Source organism: Pongo abelii, chromosome X (assembly GCF_028885655.2).
Source record: "Pongo abelii isolate AG06213 chromosome X, NHGRI_mPonAbe1-v2.0_pri, whole genome shotgun sequence".
Classification (NCBI taxonomy): domain Eukaryota; kingdom Metazoa; phylum Chordata; class Mammalia; order Primates; family Hominidae; genus Pongo; species Pongo abelii.
The window spans coordinates 45,294,220-45,318,960 of NC_072008.2; the positions used below are offsets into that span (position 1 = coordinate 45,294,220).

The window sequence follows — 24,741 nt, forward strand, 5'->3', positions numbered from 1 at the left end:
ATCCCTGACACACGTGGCCGCCGCTGCTGCTGTGTAGTTCCCCTATTGGCGAGGGTTAGACCGCACAGGCTAAATTAATTCTGATTGGCTAAAGAGAGTGATGGGGTGAGTGGTTTGGCGGGAAAAATGGTTATGACAGAGCAGGCAATGAGTCAGGGTGGAGTAGGTAATCAAAATGAGTCAGGGTAGAGTAGGTGATTGAATAAGTCAGGGTGGAGCAGCTAATTGAAAAAGGTTGCTTTATGAGGAAGTTAAGTTTAAAAGTAGAAGGTAAAGAATTGAACATACTGACATATTGATTCTTTGAAAAGAAATTTAGAACTCATATCTAACAACCCCTCCCCTTGTATTTCCTCACAGTTTTCTTTTCAAACTTTTTTTAAACATGTCTTGGCTTAGTTGTTTGGCTTGATTTTCCCAAAGAAGATGCTTCTCTGGATAAGGTGGAGAATAGTTAAGGGAGGTTTGAGTAAGTGCCATTTTTATGAGCCTCTGCATCAACCTATGGAGGCATGGTATGACACAGCACCTGACAAGAATAAGTACGCCCATTATGGCTGCGAGGGAAGTAAGAATTGAGGCTATTATTCCTTTCCATTTACTGAACTACTTTTCTAGCCATCCTGTAAAGGGGTCATTTAACCCTGAGTTGTTGGCTAACTCATTGGATAGAGCAGTCAGACCTTGCAATGCCTTTATTATACGTCCATCAGGGGTGGTGGTGTTTGGGATGAAGGTACAACATTGAGTTTTCATCATGACGCAAACTCCTCCTCTTTCTGCTAATATCATGTCTAAGGCTATCCTGTTGTCCCAAGCCATCTGGCTAGTTGCCCCTAGTTCAGCTATTCCTTTAACAGCATCTCTAGTGTAGTTAATAAATTACTGTTGGTTGTAGTAGATGTAGTTTATCCAATCTACATTTTTATTAATTGTCACCTACCAAAATATTGACTTAAATGCTGCAGCTATTTGATTTCAGGTTTTAAATTGATCTGGTATTCCCCGTGGGACTCCAGTTGCATCTAAATAGACATGAGAGTCGAAAGACCCATAAGGGGCTTCTCTCACTTTATGATGTCTTACTTTTCCTTCCTCTGGTTGATGAAATGCCAGGGTGAAAGGGATAGCCAGTTGGACTAAAGCATAAGTGCCACTCCAGTTATTTGGCAGAGTGTCCAGTAAAGGTCCACCACAGTACTACCACACATCGCTCGGGGATGAACAAGGGCTGACTGATTGATAAGCTCTTCAAAATTCTTAAGCTCACTGCATCCCTTCAGGTCTCCAAGGAACGCTGTTTCTTCCCTGTCGTGAGAGACACGAAGTGAACTTAGTGTTGGGAGACGGAAGTTGGATGGCCCTCGGGGGCTGGGAGATGGAAGCTGGATGGCCCTCGGGGGCTGACCCGCAGGGTGCCAGACTTCGGGATATAGCAGAGAGAGCTTGGCACGACTTATTCCTCCAGGCTGTAGAATCCTGGAAAAGAACTGCCATGCAGCCCACACCAGGTCAACTGGAGGACCACCTTAGTGGAAAGGGGACAATCTGGGCCTCTGTCCTGCTGTGCACACAAGCATAACAATTGCTTTTGTTTAATGTGTGGACGGAATATTTGATCCATTCCAACCAGGCATTTGCATCTTGATATCCTGTCTTAATTGCCAAAGTTTGTTTTAAGTCTTTAACTTTTACGATAGCTATCTTGGTCTTGTCGTTAGATGGAGGAGGAGCAATTGTTCCGTTGTGAGAGGTTTTGGAAGGAGGCTTAGAGGAAGGTGCAGGCAGTGGGAGATTAAAGAAACGCATTTTAAAGAATCTAATAGGGTTTGTCCCTGAAACATCAGCCCCCATACCATAAAACCGGCTTAAAGAAGGGAACTGGCTTAGAAAAGGGGAAGAACTTTGAGCGTTTGAGATAATAACCTGTATAGAATTACACTGGTTTAGCTGACGGGGGGAGGGCTGTCCTTCTAGTAAAATGTATGGTTTTAGGAAATTACAAAAACCAGTTTGGGCAGTCCATTCTTGTTCTTTAGTGCTCCACAGAATGTTGGACTAACTACAGCATAAAAGCTCTACATCGGGGAGTAAGACTCCTGGTTGACACCGGGGTCTTTATCGAAATCTCTCTGGATTAAATGGTCCCAATTTACTAAGGCCCAGTCTGAGGAGAGTCAGGAGGGACAGAGGTACTTTTCTGAAGTAGAGAGCTGTCTTTGACTTGGCAAGCCCCCACGGGTATAACAAGGCAAGCGTCAAATGCAATAGTTTGAGGTGAAATTGACTTGGTTATGTTACAACTAGATGGTCAGCAATAGAACGAGGAAAGAAGAAAGAGTAATAGAATAGATGAAAGAGAGTTAAATTTTTCTTAACTTTAGTTTGATAGTGTTTTCCCCTGAGACTATGGCCCACGACTCTGGAGAGGGCGGTGCTTTCTTGCCTCGGGTGTGATGAGTCCATCCCCCTTCCGCTGTACGAACAGCAGTCTCGGTAGTTAGCAGCACAAGGTAGGGTCCTTCCCAGGCTTGCTTGAGTTTTCCTTCTTTCCACCCTTTGATGAGAACGTGATCCTCAGGCTGGTGCTGGTTTACCGGAAATTCTAGGGGTGGTACCTGTGCTAAAAGACTTTTAGTTTTGAAGGAAAGGAAAGTGGAAGATAAACCAAGTATATAAATTCTAAGAAATTGATCTTTTGTTTTAAATGTGGGGACATAAGCAATGGGCTTTATAGTCCTTGGTGCCTTCTTACTGAGAAATTTCCCTTAGCACCCATTTTTATTAGTTTTTAGACCGAAGAAAGCCAAACAACGTTTTATATTTGACAGTGCTTCCTGTATGATTTTTATACTAGGTAAGCTAAATTTCACCTTTATGTTAGTGTGTTATTAATGTTAAACTCAATTTTAATAAAACCTTGTAGATATATTTATCCAATTTTAACGTCTGACCATAAGGTAAAATTTTTAGACTCTTTTTAACCTTTTATAATTTTTGTTAAAGAGCAGGTTAGTGCTTTAAGAAAAACCTGTTGTGCTTTTGTTTTAATGTCCAATTCACAGAAAGACTGGATGATACCCCTTTAACTTTAGCCAATATGTTTACACACAGAATTTCCTTTACAATTAACATTTTAAAAATTGCTCAAACCTTTAAAACAAAATATATTTCTTTAACCTTTTAATGTAGGTAAAAATGCACATTCTTATGCCTCCTTTTAATCCTTTTACCAAAGGTATATTTTACTTTCCTTACAAACCTTGCACATAAACTGTTTCTTCAATAGTTTTACATTCAGGAGGCCTAATTACTTTTAAATTATATAACATTTCTTGCATAAATTCCCTTTTATAACATTTTTTTTTCACGAGTTTCACGGACAATTCTTCAACATACCTCAACTTTCTGACTTGCTGCAAACATCCCTTTCTTTAAACAACCAGTTAATTTATTTTAGGACAAGAATTTACCATATAACATTCTTTTTATATAAATTCTTCCCCTCCCCACCGCCCCCCCCCCCCTTTTTTTTCATTCTTCTCCAAAGTGAACTTCCTTTATGTCTGTGGACTAGACTGCCTAAGGCCACAAGATTAGAAGTTAGGACAGTACATGTTACACTGTTAATTTTTAGCAAACTTTACTTTTGTTGGAAACCTTGTAAGTTTGGGATTTCAATTATCCTTTGCTATTAATAAGACCTTGTTTAGTCCAGATTAACTTAGAATTGGTATAGATGGTTCCTTCCTGGTTCTGTAAGTACTTTAAGGCTTGGCTGAGTGCAAACAGCTCCCACGTTTGAGCAGACTAATTATTAAGCAATTTTCCTAATTCTGCTTCTACAAGAGTTGCCCTATCAATTACTGAATACCCATTGTGTCTTTTTCCCTCAATCACCCAGGAGGAGGGAGGAACTGTCTATCGTCCTGTCCTGAAGGGAGTTCCTCCTAGGTCTGGTCGGACCTTTGTACAGTAACTAAGATTTAGATCCCGTTAGGAAACCTGCTGGGTTAAGGGAATTTTTAGTGATTAATGTTGAATTATCCTTTTTTTTTTTTTTTTAAAACAGAATAGCCTCATACTTTCTTGTGTTAGCAAAGCAGCTGTCGCTACAGATTGAATGTATTAGGGCCATCCGTGGGTTACTGGGTTAAGGATTTTTGATAGGAAGACTACGAGTTGTCAGTGGCCTCAGTGCTTTTGGGCTATGCCCTTGTTTACACTGACAAGGTGGTATTGGAGTGTTGCAGTGTCACGGAGAAGACCTTCAATTATCAATTATAGGTTTTAAATTTACCCTGGCTTTTAAAGGAATAGGGTACACTGTTTTTACCTTTACTACTTATATCTCTCTCTTTCTCTCTTTGTCTCTTTGACTTTGTCTTTCTCTTTGACTCCCTCTTTGTCTCTGTCTCTTCCTCTCTCTTTGACTCCCTCTTTGTCTCTGTCTCTTCTCTCTCTCTCTCTCTGCCTTTTTTTCTCTCTCCCCCCCTTCTCCTCTCTCTCCCCTCTCTCTCTTCCCCCCCTTCCCCCCGCTTTCTCTCTCTCTGTTTCCTTTCTGCTTGTCTTTCCCTGCCTCTGCCAGCCGCTTCTGCTGCTGTTCTCCCCTCTCTTTCCCCTTTTACCCCGGAGAGGGACTCAAGATGAAAAAGAGACAGAGCCCCTGACCTCCCTATTCTTCCTCGAAAGTCATGAGCAGAAGGGCTTCTTTCTCCTTTCTTAGTTCAGGACATCCTCTCATGAAGTGGCCTGTTTTTCCACATCAATAGCACCTATCTTGTCCTTCCTCCTTCTTAGTTCTGGGATTCTTTAACCCTGCTCCACCATACTCTTTAGGGGGCCTGGTAGAGGAGGACCTTGGTCCTCCAGATGGAGGCTGGGGTCCTTTAAAAGAGGGTTCAGACCCTTTATAGTTTCTAGCTCCCTGGAAACTCTGTCTAGAAGTACCTGGGTTTGGAGCCATCTGTTGGAAGGTGGAAAACGTAAGTTTTGTCTTTTGTTTCTGTTTTTCTTCGTCCCTTTTCACATATACTTTCTGAGCTTCCCTGAGAAGCTCACTTAGGGGACAGTCTTCTCAATTGTCTATGTTTTGTAAATTTTTTGAAATGTCTGGCCAACTTTTAGTGACAAATTGGAGTTTCAACATTCCTTGCCCACGGGGATCATCCAAATTGAGGCCTGCATATTGCCTCATTTGCTCCCTCAGTCTGTCTAGGAATCTCATAGGCCCTTCATCCTTTTCCTGTTGTATATCAAATGCTTTAGAAAGATTTCGGGTTCAGGGTACTGACTCCCGAATTCCTTTTATTATTATCTCCCTTAGGTCCTGCATATTTTCCTGTTGATCTGCTTTGTTATTGTCCCACCAGGGGTCTCAGGCGGGGAATTTCTGGTCCACGGTTTCACCGGGACCACGTTTTCACCGGGAGGTTGCGCACGTTCCCAAACTACCATAGCAGCCCTACAAATCATACTGTTTTCTTCTCCTGAAAAGAGGATGCCCAAGATGGACATTAACTCGACCCAAGTGTATAACTGAGGTCCTAAGAATTGGTCAATTTGGTCTGCCACTCCATAAGGGTTATCTAGTAGTGGTTTAAGCTCCTTTTTAAAATTCTAGACTTCTTAACTGGTTAAGGGAGCATTTACAAAGCCAATGGCCCCCCCTCCTTATGGTACCGCTTTCAAAGGGAAGAGGGTCGGGCTGACCTCTTAGGTATGGAGGGAAATGGGAAATTCTGAATATCTTTTTTACATTGTTCTACCTCACGCTGGAGTCCTTTTAGAGAGGGGTCTTTAGGTTGGGAGGGAATGGGCTGATGGGACGGTAGTTCCCAAGAGTCAGGGTTATAAGGAGGAGGAATAACGTGAGTAGAGGTGGAATTTGGAATGGGATCTGAGGAGGCAGTGGCTGTCTGAGGGGAAAGATTGGGGACACTGAGTGGGGGAAGATAGTTTAGGGGATCCCATGCGCTGGAGTCTTTAGGCATGAGAGCTGGCTCCTCTGACTTTTCATTTTGAGGTGCCAGATTGGGTTCTTCCCTATTTGTTTTTAAGAGAAAAAGGAGGGCAGGTCCATGCCTCCAACAGAGGGCATAGCCTAATTCTGAGACACTGGACTTTTATCATTAACATATTGGATTAGAAGCTGACATATTACATCCTCATTCGACCTAAACTTTGTCCAGAAGATTGAGGGTTTGAGGATGGGTCTTTGAGTCTAAATAAAACAGCAATATTTTATCATTTGTTGCTTTTTCCTATGTTTAGTCCTTTCATTATCCTTCCAGTGTTTTAGCATGAGACCTAGGGGGCTATCTGGGGGGATATCTTTGTTACCATCTTTATCCCCCTTGCTCCCTGTCTTGCTTGGGGTATTTCCCATCTTGATGGTTTTGGGGTAAGGTTCAAAGTTCAATTTCCCTTACTGAAAATTTGTCACCTTTTGTGGGGAGGCTCAATTTCCCCCACTGGAAATTTCTCGCCTTTTCTACTACTGGAAGTTCGTGTGAAGTTCAGTCCCCTCCAATGGGGATGTCTCACCTCTTTTTAACCTGTAAGCCACCCCAACCAAGGAGTACTTCACCTCACTACCCCCTACCCCCACCCCCCCGCCCCACCACCTGGCTTTCTTACCTTGGTCCCTACCACCAAGGAAATACTTTACCGGCTCCTGTGGCTTCTCCTTCCTTGGTCTGTGTACGGTCATCACTGTGGTATGTGAGAATCCTTTAAGCTAGGTTACTGGCCAGTCCCCCCCGCCCTGCGTGCCCCCTCCGTCATGTTGCCAAGAGCTTGGGTTATTCCTCGCACTGGGTGAGTTCTGATTTCTCACCCCTGAGGTGACCACAAGGGGCGGGGCATGCCTCCTCATGAGAGAGAACCAGAGACTGTCGGGAGGGGAATGTAATCATGGGCAAGCCCCCAAATTGTTATACATAAAGTTTCGGTGCTGCAAAAGAAATAGCACTCGAATATAAAATTTTCTTTTTAATTCTCAGCAAGGCAAGATACTTCTATAGAAGGGGGGTGCGCCCTTACAGATGGAGCAATGGTGAGCGCACACTTGGACAAGGGAAGGGAGGGGGTTCTTATCCCTGACACACGTAGCCCCTACTGCTGTTTCATTCCACTATTGGCTAGGGTTAGACCGCCCAGGCTAAACTAATTCCAATTGGCTGATTTAAAGAGAGTGATGGGGTGAGTGGTTTGGTGGGAAAAATGGTTATGACAGAGCAGGTAATGAGTCAGGGTGCAATCAGTAATCAGAATGTGTCAGGGTGGAGCAGGTGATTGAAATGAGTCAGGGTGGAGCAGGTAATCGAAAAAGGTTGCTTTATGAGGAAGTTTAAAAGTAGAAGGTAAAGAATTGAACATACTGACATATTGATTCTTTGAAAAGAAATTTAGAACTCATGTCTAACAGCATGGTGGCACACACCTGTAGTCCCAGCTACTTGGGAGGCTGAGTCAGGAGAATTGCTTGAACTCCGGAGGTGGAAGTTACAGTGAGCCAAGATCACACCACTGCACTCCAGCCTGGGGACAAAGCAAGACTCTATCTCAAAAAAAAAAAAAAAAAAAAAAAAAAAAGATCCTGAGCATTTCTTCAAAGGATTGTAACGGGAGGTGAAACTTGGCTTTACCAGTATGATCTTAATGACAAAGCACAATCAAAGCAATGGCTACCAAGAGGTAGAAATTGATCCAGTCATAGTGAAAGTGGACTGGTCAAGAGCACAGATCGTGACAACAGTTTTTTGGGATTCTCAAGGCATTTTGCTTGTTGACTTTCCGGAGAGCCAAAGAATGGCAATAACCTCTGCTTATTACGAGTATGTTTTAAGAACGCCAAAGCTTTAGCAGAAAAATGCCCAGGAAAGCCTCACCATGGCGGTGCCTCTACTCAGTCCTCTCATCAAACAAGGGCAATGTTTTAGAGTTTTCATGGGAAATGATACAGTCCTGATTTGGCTCCTGCCAGCTTCTTTTTGTTTCCTATTTTAAAAAATCTTTAAAGGGTACCCACTTTTTTCTTCAGTAAATAATGTAAAAAAGACTGCATTGACATGGCTACATCCCCAGGACCCCTCAGTTGTTTAGGGCTGGACTAAATGGCTGGTATCATTGCTTACAAACGTGTCTTGAACTTGATGGAGCTTATGTTGAGAAATAATGTTTATATTTTTATCTTTTAATTCTGTTTCTTTTTCCATGAACTTTTTGAAGTCCCCTTGTACTGGGTGATTCGATTAGTAAATCTTTGCGCATCTACTCTATGGAAGTGCACCCTGTGCTAGGTGATGACAAGGAATACAGGCAGTGATCACTCCTGCCTTTATGGCATTTTTATTTGATCGGATGGAGTTTAGTCAACACACAAATAACAAATATATGGTATAATAGTTAAGAGTGAGCTCTGGAGACTGACCTAGCTTCAGTTCCTATGTCTGCTACTTAGTACCTGTTTCCTTGAGTAAATTGCTTATTCTCTGATTCAGTTTCTTCATTCTATAAATGAAGCCCTCTACCACCTCATAAGTTTTTTTAGAACCTTTTGAAAGAGTTGATGTTAGATATTGCATAAAACTTAAGTTTTTACTGTTACATAATAATGTCAGATGATAGAGATGTTGCAGTAAGACCAAATTTAGAGGTTGGAAAAATCACCTCTAGTTTGAGGTGGGTGGGACAGGAAGCAAAGCTTTCATGGGGAAGGTGGCATTTAAATGGATCTTGAATGATTGATAGAATTTATAGGGTGGTGGGGATTGAATAAGATTTCCTAGAGGGAGAAGAATGAAGTTGGGAGAATGTACAGTGTGTCCTGAAATCAGAAATGCCCGTCTCTACTAAAAATACAAAAAATCTTAGCCGGCCGTGGTGGCGGGCGCCTGTAGTCCCAGCTACACGGGAGGCTGAGGCAGGAGAATGGCGTGAACCCGGGAGGGGGAGCTTGCAGTGAGCCGAGATCGCGCCACTGCACTCCAGCCTGGGCGACAGAGCGAGACTCCATCTCAAAAAAAAAAAAATAAATAAATAAATAAAATAAAAATAAACTCATATTTCTATTGTATGCTCACCCCACCCTGTCCAGGCAGTTGCCTAAATAGATGTTAAGATGTTGCTCCCTTTCCTTTCACAACCACCCTCACCCCCACACCCCCATTGTCTTTCAAATCTTGACTTTTTAGGTAGAACACTAAATGACTCTGGATTAACTATTACCACTTTTACCACATTCTGAATATCCATGCCTCCTCTCCCCCACCCTCTAGATTGCATACTTCTTGAGAGCAGGGGAAGTATATTTTATTCGGATTGGTTTGTTTAACCCTCGAGTATTGTCCCTGGCACCTAGTAAATGCTCAGATTATTTCAGGGGGTGGGATAGTAGATGAATGATCCTGATTAAAAAGTTTCAACTAAATTTAAAATTTAAAAAAATTTAAACAGAAACTTTAAAAATGGATGTTGTCTGAGACCTTTGTGACTCCTGGAATTTGTGAATACTTCTGTAATATAATTTCCTCATTCAGAAAATTGGGGGTAATGAGGACTTAATAAAATGAAATTACCATATTTTTACATTTGACAATGTATTTAAGAAACTTAGTGTTTCTAGAAAGATACTTAGAATTCAAAGGAAATGCACAATATAATTTTAGGACAAACTTTAGCATTTTTAAAAAGCAAGAAAAGTCACTCAGCTTATTACTGGAAAAGGGGTCCTGATCCAAACTCCAGGTTGGATCTCACGCAAGAAAGAATTCGAGGATAATCCAGAGTAAAGTGAAAGCAAGTTTATTAAGAAAGTAAAGGAATACCTGCTCAACTGACAATACTTACAGTTATTTCTTGATTATATGCTAAACAAGGAGTGAATTGTTCATTAGTTTTCCAGTAAAGCAGTGGGCAATTCCCGGAACTGAGGGTTCCTCACCTTTTTAGACCTTACAGAGTTCTGACGTTGTCATAGTGCTGCTAGGAGTGTCTTTTAGCATACTAATGCATTATAATTAGCGTATAATGAGCAGTGAGGATGACCAGAGGTCACTTTTGTTGCCATCTTGGTTTCCGTGGCTTTTGGCTGGCTTCTTTACTGCAACCTGTTTTTATCAGCAAGGTCTTTGTGACCTGTATCTTGTGCCAACCTCCAGTCTCATCCTGTGACTAAGAATGCCTAACCTCCTGGGAATGCAGCTCAGTAGGTCACAGTCTTACGTTACCCAGCCCCTATTCAAGATGGAGTTCTTCTGGTTCAGATGCCTCTGACAAGCTGTTTACATTTTGGGCTTTAAACATCATTGATTCTTTTTCTCAAATAATGAATTACAGAAGTTGTAGTATAATTACCCTAGTTCCTTCATACTTAGGGCAAGATGACTCTGAGAAATGTTCCATACTGTCTCCCAGAGATCTCCAGCAGGCATGAGTCCCAGTTGCCTAGAGTCATAATTGGCTCCATAATGCATCCTTTATTGGCATACTTTCCTTTCCTGACTCACTTCTTTACTTCATTAAAGGTATTTCCTCAGATACTTCTCAAATAAACTACTTGTACAAAAACCTTTATCTCACAGTCTTTCTTGGGAGATGCAACGCAGGCAGCATGACAAGCATTGTAATAATAGTTAAAATTTTGAAGTTTTAGAAATCAGAGACATTTGTAATTTGATACTTACAATTTCGAAGAAATTTGTTCACATAGATCAGTATGAAAGCTTTACCTTCTTTTTTAATAGGGAAGATTTACTAAAATAGATTTGCTTGGTTATTGATAAAACATATACTGGGTACTCAAACATTTGCTGTTTTTGAAAATAAGGAGTAGGAGCTGGGCATGGTATCACATGCCTTTAGTCCCAGCTACTTGGGAGACTGAGGTGGGAGGATTGCTTGAGCCCAGGAGTTTGAGGCTGCAGTGAGCTGTGATCGCATTGGGGTGACAAAGCGAGACCTTGTCTCTTTAACAAAAAAAAAAGAAAGAAAAAAATCATGGAGTTATATAAATATAAATTATATAAATAGCTGGTTCCTATTTGGAATCCAGAGGTCAAAGTTAGTCAGGATAAGTGTTGACACATGTCTTGTTTCATACTGCAAAAGGAGTCAATGATATTTAAAGCACAAGATGTTAATGCCTAGGTGACAATTGGCATGATACTATTTTTCTTAAATACTAAAATTTGTTTTAGGTTTATATTGTGCATTTCCTTTGAATTCTAACTACCTTCCTGGCAGTACTAAATATAAAATTAAATCCAATTCAAGAAGCAGAAAGAACCAGAGAAAGAATGTAGATACAAGCAAGAGAGAATAGGATAACATAGGCTGAGCATTTTCTTATTCCTGAAGAATAGATTTTTAATTTTAGATTTGACCATAGAATTTCTGCTAGTAAATATTTTTATTTCGGGGCTGGAATACCTCTCTAAGTTGATTGGAATCTGTGCCATCTGATCACTGTTATTTTGGTGTTTTAGACTGGGTGGCTTATAAACAACAGAAATTTATTTCTTGCTGTTCTGGCAACTGGGAGGTTCAAGATCAAGGTGTCAGCAGATTCAGCATCTGGTGAGGACCTTTTTCCCTGTTCACAGAATGGCACCTTCACTGTGTCTTTACATGAAGGAAGAGGCAAGGGATCCCTTTTGGGCCTCTTTGAAAAGGACACTAATCCCGTTCATGAGTCCTCTACCCCCTAGCCTAATCACTTCTCAAAGACTCTACTTCCTAATATCATTACCTTGGGGATCAGAATTTCAACGTATGAATTCTGGAGGGACAGAAACATTCAGACCATAACACTGCCCTTCAGTAGGTGAATGGATAAATAAATTGTGGTCCCTCTAGACAATGGGAAATTATTCAGTGATATCAAGCCATGAAAAGACATGGAGGAAACTTAAATGCGTATTACTAAGTGAAAGAAGCCAGTCTGAAAAGGCTACATACAATATGATTCCAACTACAGTCTTTTCCTCAATATCCATGGTGGATTGGTTCCAGAAATTCCTTCAGATACCAACAATGTTTGGATGCTCAATTCTGTGATATAAAATGGCATAGTATTTGCATATAACCTAACCACATCCTCCCACATACTTTAAATCATCTCTAGGTTATTTATAATACCTAATATAATGTAAATACTGTGTAAAAAATATATTGTAATGCGTGATAGAATTTTAGGACTTAAAACATCTTGGATACCATATTTTACAATAATAACATCATATATGTTAGATACAAGTATTTTTCCTAAAAATCTTTTTCCCTTCCTTTACAGAATGCTGCCTTTTTATATGGTCTTGGTTTGGTCTACTTCCATTATAATGCATTTCAGTGGTAAGTTGACATAAAACCAGTAATTCAGTCGTTTTCAGTAAATGGCTTGTTTGCTTGTTTTGTTTGTGCTTGATTTTGTGTGTGTGTATGTAATAAATACAAAATTTAGTGTCATTAAACCTACACTTTTCAGTAATCTCTTGAAATGATTAGATTGTTCCTTGAAGGGTGTTGGCTCACCTTAGATTTTTAGAGTTGTATGTTTTCCTGAAAGAATCTAGTATAAGATTCTGTTGAAGAAGGCTTAGTTTAGAAAGCTTTTTGGAATTTCTCAGTCATTCATTATGGACTGGTGTTCCCCAAGTTATTTGAACTGGTAAATCACTATGATCTCAGAAGTCAAGATATGTGGGTAAATGGTCTATGATGGCTAGTTTTCAGACTTCTAGACAAGATTGACCACTTCTCCCTTCCACATACCAGATAGCACTTTCCAATATCCAGTAACTAGGCACCAACTCATAAACTGTCAGTTCTCTGTAGAATAGTACCACTTCAGAGTTGGAGATTAAATATAATAATAATAATAATATATAAGATTTTCTAAACTGTAAAGTGTAGTACGCTGTAATATTATGGCCTTTGCCCCATTGTTTTCTGTTTACCAGACAATAGTATGCACTAATGGGGTAAAAAGGCATATAGTTTTAGTTGAAAGATTGGTATTGTTGTCACAGCATTGCCACTTAGTTTGATCTTGAGTTAAATAACTTCTCTAGGTCTGTTTCCTCTTTAGTTTATTTATTTATTTTTTATTTTATTTTATTTTATTTATTTATTTTTTGAGACAGGGTCTCACTCTGTTGCCCAGGCTGGAGTGCAGTGGTGCGATTGCAGCTCACTGCAGTCTCAATCTACTGTGTTCAAGCAGTCCTTCCACCTTAGCCTCCCAAGTAGCTGGGACCACAGGCACATGCCACCATGCCCAGCGAATTTGTTTTTATTTGTAGAGATGGGGCCTCCCCCTGTGTTGCCCAGTCTGGTCGTGAACTCCTGGCCTCAGGGCATGCTCCCACCTCCGCCTCCCAAAGTGCTGAGATTTACAGGCATGAGCCCCCACGCCGGCCTCATCATTTGTTTAAAAAACAAAACTACATAGCAGTCACATGCCTTTCCTATAGAGTTTTGATGATCAAGTGAGATACAGTACATTTTATAAAATGTAAACCCAATTTAGATTTTTTTTTTTTTTAATTTTTTTGGTCAGAGTCTCGCTCTGTCACCCAGGCTGGAGTGCAGTGGCACGATCTTGGCTCATTGCAACCTCCGCCTCCCGGGTTCAAGCGATTCTCCTGCCTCAGCCTCCCAAGTAGCTGGGATTACAGGTGCCCGCCACCATGCCTGGCTAATGTTTTTGTATTTTTAGTAGAGACGGAGTTTTACCATGTTGGCCAGGCTGGTGTTAAACTCCTGACCTCAAGTGACCCGCCCACCTCAGCCTCCCAAAATGCTAGGATTACAGGTGTGAGCCGCCACACCTGGTGACATTTTTTATTTTTAGTGTATCTGACCTTTTCAGAGTCCCTTCTGTGCTCCAGAATTTTAAGCTCACGGGTGAATTCTGTGGGAGTCCAAAGGAAGGTGATTGAGTGGCAAAATGTTACAACTCTGTCATATACCTATTGGGCACCCTGAATACTTATTACAGAACATTTACATATGCGTTGACAATGATTTTATATGGTTTCCCTAAAGAGGAGGCTTTATACCTGGATGGTTTTTCCTAGTATCCTTTTTCTTCCCTCTTAGCTTTTGGTCTTGTTGGCTTTTGATCATGTGTGGAAGCACTGCTTTGTTAGAGAATACCTGTGTGTATATAGTGTATTATAATGATCACTGGTTTTCTTTGTAAATCTTAGGAAGGTATAATTGATTTTTATGAAGAAGCTTTGTAATTTTATTCTCTATTAAATTATCCTAAATAAAGCCTCCTAACTTCATGTTCAGTGTATTGTATTTAAAACCAAAAATAGATTAGGACTGTTTTAAAATCTTTCAGTTTCTTTAATAGCCTACTTACAGAATTCAAAATTCTAAACTTCTAGAATTAGAAGTAGTCTTAGAGATAATTTAGTTTTTCTCCCTTAATTTTGTAGATGGAGAAAGCAAGGGTGTGTGTGTGTGTGTGTGTGTGTGTGTGTGTGTGTGTGTGAGTCAGTATTACATAACTGTTGAGTGGCAGAAGCAAGCTTATGCTCATAGTCTCCAATCAAATATTTTATTGTACTCTGTCCCCAGGTTTTAAGATTGATAGGTGGTTATTATTTAATCAGTATTTGTCATTGTTCACTTGAGCACATTGATATAATCTTTATGGCCAACTAGAAATAATTTAGGTGAAACCTGAGGGGAGGAACTCTTCTGTTCTACCTCATACCAGCCAGTTTTCACATACCTATGGCAATTTGTAAGCCTCTCTATGTACTGGGGTTAAGAACATAAAATTAGTAATGAGGTGAACCTGTCAATAATTCAAATGTTGATTGCTTTAATAAGCATGTGGCCATGTTAAGTTAGCAGGCTTGTAGCTGTGATTCCTTATCTACATATGATTTCTATATTTTTCAGTTGACCTAAGAAATGAAACTTAATGATATAAGGACAATGCAATGTCTGCATTAATAAGTGCCCCCTGCTCTGTTGATCCTGTTCTGGTTACCATCATTTTCTCATGTCTTGAGTTTCAATTCTTATAGCTGCTTCCTAAAATGATACATCTCACACCCTATCTTATGAATTCACTCTGGCTGTGTTTTTCTCTTGCTAATCAAATGTTCTTTCACAAATTTGACTCACATTTTTGCTTCAACTTGCCATTTCTTTAACAGCTATAAAATTAGAAAGTATGGGGTAGGTGCTTGGTGATAGTTTTAGAGTACAGCCTTAATTGATTGGAGCTTATTTAGGTTAAAACTACTTTTGTGTTTTATTTGTAGATACTTACTGATTACTGGGATCAGGAATGTTTTAGTCACATGTCAGGTTCTTTGGGATCTATTGAGAAATGTTTCTGGGGATGAGTATGGGTTTTTGTATTGTCAGCATGAAGAATCTGCCTATGATGTTTCAGAGTGTTGTAACTCTGGTACATTTATAATTTAAGTAAAATTTGGTATTTGCTAATTGTGTCTGTTGGCATTTGATGAGGTTAAGCATTTTATGATAATGTGTGTGACCAACGTGTGTCTGAGTTGGTAACTTAAAATATTGAGAGCAATTTTATTAACTATAGTGTTACTGTTAACCTATTGTCATGTTATGCTACTTATTTTTTATTTCAGAGTTGATTTTATTGGTCAGCCTCTAGATAGTTCAATTATTTGGTCAGTTTTTCCAGTATCAGTTGCAGCCTTTTCTTATACAGAGGAGTCCAATCAACTGTTCCATCCTCATTGGACTTACGGTAACAGCTACGCTGTTATTTTACTCAGTAATCTGGGACCAAACTCAAAAGATGTCCAGAAGGATAAAGGAAGACATAGAAGCAGAATGTAAAATATATGCAGCAGAGTGCTAGAAACCAGTCTCTAAAAAGCCATTCCTTTACATGTGCATGCATGCAAGCCCCTGCATTCACTTGTTCTTATTCATTAAGGTGGCTCATTGCTAGGGGATACCTTGAACTGAGCTCCTTGCCTTTGGAAGGAAACCTATATCCTAGGGTGAGAGTAAGTGAAATACAAAGCAAGGAAAAGTTAGGCTAAAAAAAGATAGTTGGGGGAAAAAATTAAGTCAGTACAGTAGAAATCATTCTTCCTTGTATAGCTTATAGCCATCCCTCTAAATATATCTTCCTAAGAATCCTTATTAACTATCTCTGTCCTGTAACCTTTTTCCTTCTTTCCATTCCATTGATCAATATCAGAATGGTCTTATGGCAGCAAATGTAAGAGACACTGTGCTAGAAGCATAGGGTTTTGGAAATTAAGCCCCCAAATATAATTGACAGGCCTAATAAGGAAATGTGATAATTATTACTTTGACATAAAAAGGGATTAGGAGAATGAGGTAGAAATGAATTCAGAAAGACAGAAATATTAACAAATTACTAGTAAAGTTTTCTTTTTTGTTTTCTCTTCTTTTCTCTTTTGTTTCTTTTCTTTTCTTTTTTTTCTGAGACAGGATCTCAGTCTGTCACCCAGGCTGGAGTGTAGTGGCACAATCACGGCCCACTGAAGTCTCAACCTCCTGGGGCTCTAGTGATCCTTGTACCTCAGCCTCCTGAGTAGCTTGGACTACAGGCTTGAAGGCTTGAACCACTATGCCTGGCTAGTTTTTTGTATTTTTTTTGTAGAGATGAGGTCTCACTGTGTTGCCCAGGCTGGTCTCGAACCCCTGGGCTCAAGCAATCCTCCTGCCTTGGCCTCCCAAAGTGCTGGGATTATAGATGTGAGCCACGGAGCCTGGTGTAAAGTTTCTGTAGGATTCATTTTCATAGCACTGTACTAGTCACAAGTGTTCTTAGGGGTGTAGGAATTTCTGCTCTCTTGTATAGTCACTGCTTTGGGTTCAGTAAAGAAAAAGAATAGTGGTTTTAATGATGTTCTTACAGCTTTTTGATGGAACGAAAGAATAATGCAACATAGACCTAATGCATGGTGATACCATTGATGCTGTGGCTTGTCTAGCATGGAGCCTGGCAAACATTGTATTTTTGAGCTATCATGATACAAACATACTCTTATATTTCCATTGAAATTAAGCAGTTGATGTTAACATGTTTTGAGTTTATTATATATACTTTTATTTTGGAAAATAACTAGCAGATTTAAGGCAGTTCTGATAAAGTTACACTTAAACAGTGATACATAGATTGCCAGATAAATTTTGGAAGGGCTTTGATTAATTAGGCTTCAGGGAAATTGTGAATAAAAACATAAATCTTGCAATAGGGTAGGGGAAAGAAAATAATCCCACTCCTGAAGTGATGAAATGAAGAGTGGCTAGAGAGGAGAAAAGAACCAGGACAGGTGATATATTAGCAACTGTCAGTGTGAATAATCCAGGGTATGACATTTCTAATTTAGCCTCACATTTAAGGTCATTTCTGATTCAACCTCAAATGATCCTTCTAGCCTACTGCTCCCTTAAATATTAATATATTCTTTGTGCCAGTCACAGTGTATTAACGTTTCCCTGAAAACATCTTAAGCATTTTTTTTTTTTACATATGTGACTTTTGCCTTCTTCCATCTCCACCTTTTAAAATCTTACCTACCTGTCCCTTACTTCATCAAATGTTTCTAATTATTTAGAAACAACTTCTGAATTTCCTAATATATATGTATATCTGTGTTGTGTATGTATGTGTTGTAACTAAATTAGAGCTAAAATATTCTTTTATTAGTATGAAAATTTGTGGAATTAGTTGATTTATCCCTTCATATATCTCTGTGAGAAATCTCTGGTTCAGCTTATTAGCCTCAGAGAACTTAAAGTTTTATTTATTTTATTTATTTATGTATTTATTTATTTGAGACAGAGTCTCACTCTGTCGCCAGGCTGGAGTGCAGTGGCACAATCATGGCTCACTGCAACCTCTGCCTCCTGGATTCAAGCTATTCTTCTGCCTCAGCCTCCCGAGTAGCTGGGACTACAGGCGCGTGCTACCACGCCCAGCTAATTTTTGTGTTTTTAGTAGAGATGGGGTTTTACCATGTTGGCCAGGATGGTCTCTATTTCTTGACCCTCATGATCCACCCACCTTGGCCTCCCAAAGTGCTGGGATTACAGGTATGAGCCACCATGCCCAGCCAACTTAAAGTTTTATTATGTGTCTTTCCAAATGTACTGGAACTGTGCTAAGAATATTAATACTGTTATATTTACTATAGTTTTAGAGGAGGCTTTAAAAATGACTTTGTAGAAGTCTTATTAAAAATGACCATTGTGAAATATATTCAGCACATGTATATGTTTTTTGTAGGTAGTGTTATTGAGGTTTTAGCTTTATATCATTTTCTTTTTAAAATGGTTAACAGTGGCAAACATTAAATGAAAAAAAACTTTAAACTGAAAATCTATAGAAACTATTTTGATGATATAAAAACTATATTTTTCAGATTTTAAGAAAAATGCCAATGATACCATGCAGAGCAATGTGCATTTCTTTTGTTTCGTTAGAGAATATGCTTTAAGTATTTGAAAACTATAAACCTTTCCAGGGAATTGTATCATGAAAGTATTTATGGTTTCTGGTAGCTATTTCTCATGTTCTAAAATTCCGTCCGTCAGAATTCTGAGGTTACAGAAATTGAATGTGTTAATGATTTAGTCTAGTTTGTGCCATAGAGATCATGTTCTGGCCACCTGCATTTTGGTGAAATATGAATGCAGTAAGCTGATGACCAAAACTAGAATGTAGTCTGAGTGTGACCTATTTTCTCTACCTTCCCACTCCCTCAACTCTAACTCTAAACTCTTAACTCCAGATCCACCTTCCCTTGTACTTCCTTCTCCCCCTCCCCCAGTGTTTTTATTTCTTATTTATTTACTTATTTGTTTTTCTTTGGATGGAGAAACCTGAAGATGCACACAGGAGAGGAACATGGAAAAGTTTAGAAAAGGAAATGAACTTACATGTTTGAATAATGTGTTTTGTGTTAGAAGAACTGATCAGTAAAGAAGTCCCGTCAATTAACTGTAAATGTGATGGCACCAGTAAACATCTATTAAATTTAAACCCTTTGCTGTATTATTTTAGGATATTAAACATAGAAGAGAAATATAGGCCTCAAGGAATACACTTGGAAAAACTGGAGACAGCACACTGATAGGTAGTGAATGAAATGATTTGATTGTAAAGTAGACCTAACTGCTGGTTTACACTAAGCAAAAATTGTCGTTGACCAGTTTGGGTGGTGTGTCTTGACGATAATAGTGGGTTTAGAGGGGAGCAGATGAATCAAAATATTATAGATCAGGAGAATTAGTAAGGAAAAGCAGTGAAGTCAGGATAACCAGTATTTAAGAATTCCTGAGATAAGCCAGTTTATAGCTGAGGAGGAGCAATAATAGGGGCAGAAGAAGAAATGGAGTTGAATAGGTACTGCTCACCCGTCTTAAGTGCAACATGGAGATTTTATTTATAGTATCATAGTTGTTAGGCAATCACAGGAGTCACACGTTTGAGGGAATATGTACAAGCCAGAGCAGAGCAAGGAAAGTCCTTAAGGAGACTATTTCAGTAATCTAGTAATGAGATACAGAAGCAGAAGATTGGGTCTATAAGGTTTTCGATTAGAGATAAACTTAGAAAGAACAACGAGGAGAACTTTGATTTTATATATATAGGTTGCACCTTGTCCTGGGCACTTAATAGTCTCTAAAGAGTAAACGTAGATGACTACTGTTATTTGGAACATGTGTTTTTGCTTATAGATTAATAGTGTGTTTTTTTTACCCCAGTTTGTTAGACATAGAGAACATGTTAAACCCATGTTTCTTTGCGCCCATGTGACATTGTGAACTAAGTGGAAAAGATGTCTGTGCTAAAGGCACCCATGGAATAAAACATATCCACAAATACTGTGTTTAGGGAAAAGGCTAGAAATAGAAAGTGAGAGTAGGAAATATTGCACCTGAGGGGCTGTTATTGTACTGTGTTCTTTCTCCTTCTCTTCCTGACATACCCTTTGTTACACCTTTTTCCTTTCCTGAATTCTTTAATATTTCTTTATTTCTTCTTTTCCACTTTCATTCTTTTTCGTTCATATCTTTGACTCAGGCCTGCCTGGGTTTTTTATTGGCATGTGTGGACATTGCTTATTTCTGACCCATTCCATTAGAGAGTTTTCTGGTCCTATAAGGTAAGGTTAAGAAGCATTATCCATAATTTTATTATTATAAAATATAACATACCTACAGAAAAATGCATAAATCATCATTGTATATCTTAACATGTTATAAAATAAACATTCATGTAATCACCACCTCCGTCAAGAAATAAAATACTGCTATCACCCCAGAAGCTTCTAAAAGTCTTTGTATACCCTTTCCCAGTCACACCATATGTTTTAATTGGCACCATTTATTGCTGCAGTTGTCCTCGTCCTAACCCTTTTGATGCCTTTTCCAAACATGTGACTTGCCCCAACCCCTAAGTGTACATTGATTAAGTAGGAAGCTGCCTTTAAATGAGAATGGTAATTTACCACAGTTTTTGCCTGTCAGTCCTTTAACTCTCCTCTCCTGCCTCAAAGCCTATATACATCAGATAATAACACACATACCCCACCTACTTAAAAATCCACCTAACAGATGGATACCCAGCTCCCCTTCGGAAAAAAGTTAAGTACACGTCATAATCAGGGTAAAGGTGTCTGATGCCAGACCTGTGTTCCACCCCTCACTGCCATCTGCAATAAACACTACCTTTTAGGACTCTTAATTTTATAGCAAAAGTGTACATAACCATTCACATCTTTTTTGGGAAGTAAATGTATGAATTGATGAAAGTAAAGTTACTAAATACATGAAGTATTATTTTGCTCTATTTTGTGGCTATGATGTTTTGAACTATTTTATACAAAAGATTGTTTTTGTTTTGAAAGCATCTAAGATTCTAAATAGCCACTTTAAGGTCTGTAGGGGTAGAGATAATTGATTAAAAGTTTTGCAAAGAATATATTAGCTTGTGCTTGGAAGAAGCTTTAAATCATGTAGAGGAACCTAAAATTATACTGAATATACTGTTATATCTGATATAACCTTCAAAATTCAAAGTAGACATTTTTCTTTGTCATTATTTTAATATTTATTTTTGAGTAGGTAATACAGTCACATGATCAAATTAAACTATATAATAATGTATTCAATGAAAAGTGTTTCTTTCCCCAACCCCTGAACTTGTTCTATTGGTGATCAAAACCTTTTATAAAAGATACAATGTGAATTTGGGGCAAAGATGAACTGATAGACGAAAAAAAGTGGAATGGAATAGAGAAGTAGACCTACACAAATATGGGTATTTGATTTAGGACAAAGTAGCAACATAGAGTTTTGGAGTAAGGATGGTCATTTCTACAAATGGTGCAGGTACCATTGGATATCAGTTTGGAAAATATGAAGACTGTCTCTTAACCGCACATAGTGTAAAAAATAAGGTACAGATGGTTTGTAAGCCTAAATATGAAAGACAAAAATGTAAACTTTTAGAAAGAAGACTTATTTTTATAGAGTAGACCAGAAACAAGATTAATCCCATATCCTTAAAAACTTTCCTGTCTGCCCCACCCTGTTTTCCCCTAGGAAATTTCAGAAACAATGAAATCAGTTATTTCTACTGATAATTTGATTAAACCATGAAATACTGTCTGTTTGAATAATTTAGAATAAATTCAACCTATCTTCCCCTTTATATCAAATTAGATTATATACATTTAATTATATAAAAGGTCCATGTGCCCCTTTTCAATTTTACTTTTTTAGAATTTATTAACATCATTTTTATAAAACCAACATTTCCTTTAAAACAATATTGCATAAAACAGAAGTTTCAATGTACTACCAAGCAAGAATTCATGCACGTGTTAAAAAGTTAAGATATCTTATGTCTATATTCTTTCAGGGCAATTAAAGCATTTCAGGAGGTGCTTTATGTTGATCCCAGCTTTTGTCGAGCCAAGGAAATTCATTTACGACTTGGGCTTATGTTCAAAGTGAACACAGACTATGAGTCTAGTTTAAAGGTAGGTTGTTGGGTTTTTTCAAGATACAATGTTTAATTTTGTGTTTTTTTTGTTTTTGTTTTTCTTAAATATTAGAGCATTGAGAAATGTTGGAATTTATATTGGCACTTTAAAAGAAAATTTGAAAATTCAGGTGACAGAACTGTTTATCAACTGTGAAGTAGAGTTTCAAGGTACAAAGTAGTTATGCTAAGACTTCCATGGTAACATTATACAATTACACTTAAAAAAAAATAGTTTTAACTAAGATCTGTCATCAGGAAAGGGTGAAGGTTTCAATCTGTTTGGATATGTAAATAACTCCTAGAAATGATTTGCCACTGTAGAGTTCAGAACCAGCTGAATGGTTCTGAGTGGATGTTTATCTGTGACCCAATCATTGACCCTGTTTCCATGGGTCTCAGTACTTCTACCAGCAGAAGCACATCTTATATTTAAATTAGAAAAAAGAGTGTTCTCTGCAAGGCATTTGGACTGTTGGTTTGTGAGCATAAACATTGTGGGAAAAGATATGTTGTTGATTAACTTCGTATCCACGGAAATGTGATATTTCTCCAGTTTTTAATTCTTCATTGAGTTTTTTATGCTATCTGAACCGTCAATTTAGGTCTTGCTGGGCTTTTTCTGAAAATAGTGCTTTCCTGCCCAACAGAGGAATTATGTTTTGAAAGGAGTAGCAGTTCTAGGAAAAAGTTTTAAGTTTTTGTGAATTTATGATTATTGTTTATAATGGTTGTTGTATTCTGAATCTCCATTGCAGACTATCTTGATTCTAAAGGAGGGGTGTTTGGGGAGATAAAGAATGACATTCAAGTAGATTGTAATTTGAGCTCACTAATAAGGAACTACTGAAGGTTAAAAATAAAAAAAAAACTGTACTCAGGAGTGTCTAATTGTTCTAGATTTTTAAAGTAGAAAACTATGCAAGTACTGTTTCTACCTTAATGAGTTAAAAGAACAATATTGATGATGTTAAAGAGAGAGGGAGATACAACCAAAAATACTAAAAACAGTAGATTGCGAAGAATTTAGATCACACAGTGGTTGAAGGTAAGTGCAGTCGAGGAATAGGTTCCAGGGTAAGTGCAGGTAGTGTGGAGAATGAGGGATGCCTGGAAGTTACCACTTTTCCTCAAGCTTAGAGTAGTAGCATTTCTGACACCATACTGTGGGACGTCAGTGGATATGAACTGGAAAATAAGTTTATAAAGCTGCCTCACATTTTTTTGCAGTTTCTATTAGCTATCAAAGACTCTTAAAATGTCTTATAATACAGAATAAACATTTAAGCATTTCACATGCTTATTATGTTGCAGAAGTGTTTTTGGTAGCAGCTTGGTAAATGTTGCTTAGGAAATACATTTGAAGGGAAAAGCAATCAGATGTGTCCCAAATTATGGAATGTGACTGTCTGTGTATCAGTACAGTGATACCCTAAGTAATTCTAAAGATGCAAAATTCCATTTAAATGAAGGTGGCGATATTTAAAATCTCCTTTAATCAAGGGAAACAGTGTTTCATGGCCGATTGAAAGTGTTCTACTTAACTTAAGCTCGGTAGGAACATTCCTGCATACCACTTTTATTTGTTCAGGTAGAAAGTCTAAAAAGTCAAGTCATGGTGATCTTAGCAAAATTGCCTTAAGTGAGGGCAGCCTTCTTTTGGGGGACTTTTACCTTTAACAAGTCCATCATATTTCTCGTCCCTAGAGTGTGAAGGTTTCATTTGATTTTTATCTCATCCTGACGTTGGCTTTTTCGCCCTCTCTCTAGTATTCCTTATCTAAGAAGAATTTGGGCATGAACATTTTTAGTCAAAGAGGAGGAGGTATTTTAGTTTATTACTAAAGTGCTTAGCATTCAGAATGAGTGAAGGTAGGAATAGAAGGAATGATATCCCCCTTTAGGTGGTTTTCCATTTTTCTAATACTTCACCTTCATCTGGATAAATGTGGAACCTCTGATGGCTTTTCCACAACATTAAGCTGTTTTCTAGCACAGTGTGTTGGTATAGATGCTTTTTAGGCTGTAACCTCAAGGACTCCAACTCAAATTGGTTAAAATAATAAAAAATATGCTCCTATGTGAAGTCTAGCCTTCAGGATTGGTTGATTCAGCTGATCTAAGGTTTCATCGAGGATTCATTTTCTTCTCAGTTCTGTATTGGCTTTTTCTAAAGGCTGGTTGCTCTGTTTGCTTAGTGTAATGCTGGCATATAAGTGCATAGTAAATGATGATGATCATTTCATGTAGGAGAAAGATCCTGGTTGCCTGTTGATCTCTTCAGAAATACTTCACCTTGCATTTTATTGGCCAGAAATAGGCCACATGACCATTCCTAATTGATTTCTTATCAAAGGAGATGTGGTTGCTCTTAGACCAGTTATGCCCAGTCTTTGAGAATTGTTCAAATCTGTAAGTAGTTGTTATCCAGTGGAGGGATAGGGTGGGTAAAAAGGATATTTTGGTATGGGGAGTGGTGTGAACAATCTGTCCGTTACAGATCAGATCTTCTCTATCCCATTTCCTTTCCCTCTGCCCAAGTATGTATAATACTTTTTGGATGGTAAACTATTTAAATAAAATACAGCATATTTTCATAATAGATTCCTTTTTTTTCACCCACACATGAAGTGAATTGTAGGGCCTCCTGTTGTGTTTCTGTCACTGGTGATAACTTTCTCACAAAATGTGGCTCT

General features: G+C 38.5%; 1 protein-coding gene across 20 annotated transcripts in view; it reads left to right on the top strand.

Moving 5' to 3' along the window:
- KDM6A (lysine demethylase 6A) overlaps nt 1-24,741 on the top strand; it is a 234,574-nt gene that overhangs the window by 123,611 nt on the left and 86,222 nt on the right. For all 20 annotated transcript variants that reach the window (XM_024240505.3, XM_024240494.3, XM_024240503.3 and 17 more), the window contains 2 exons: nt 12,296-12,354; nt 21,923-22,043. In XM_024240505.3, the coding sequence (XP_024096273.1) occupies nt 12,296-12,354; nt 21,923-22,043 (180 nt within the window). The remainder of the gene's footprint in view (nt 1-12,295; nt 12,355-21,922; nt 22,044-24,741) is intronic.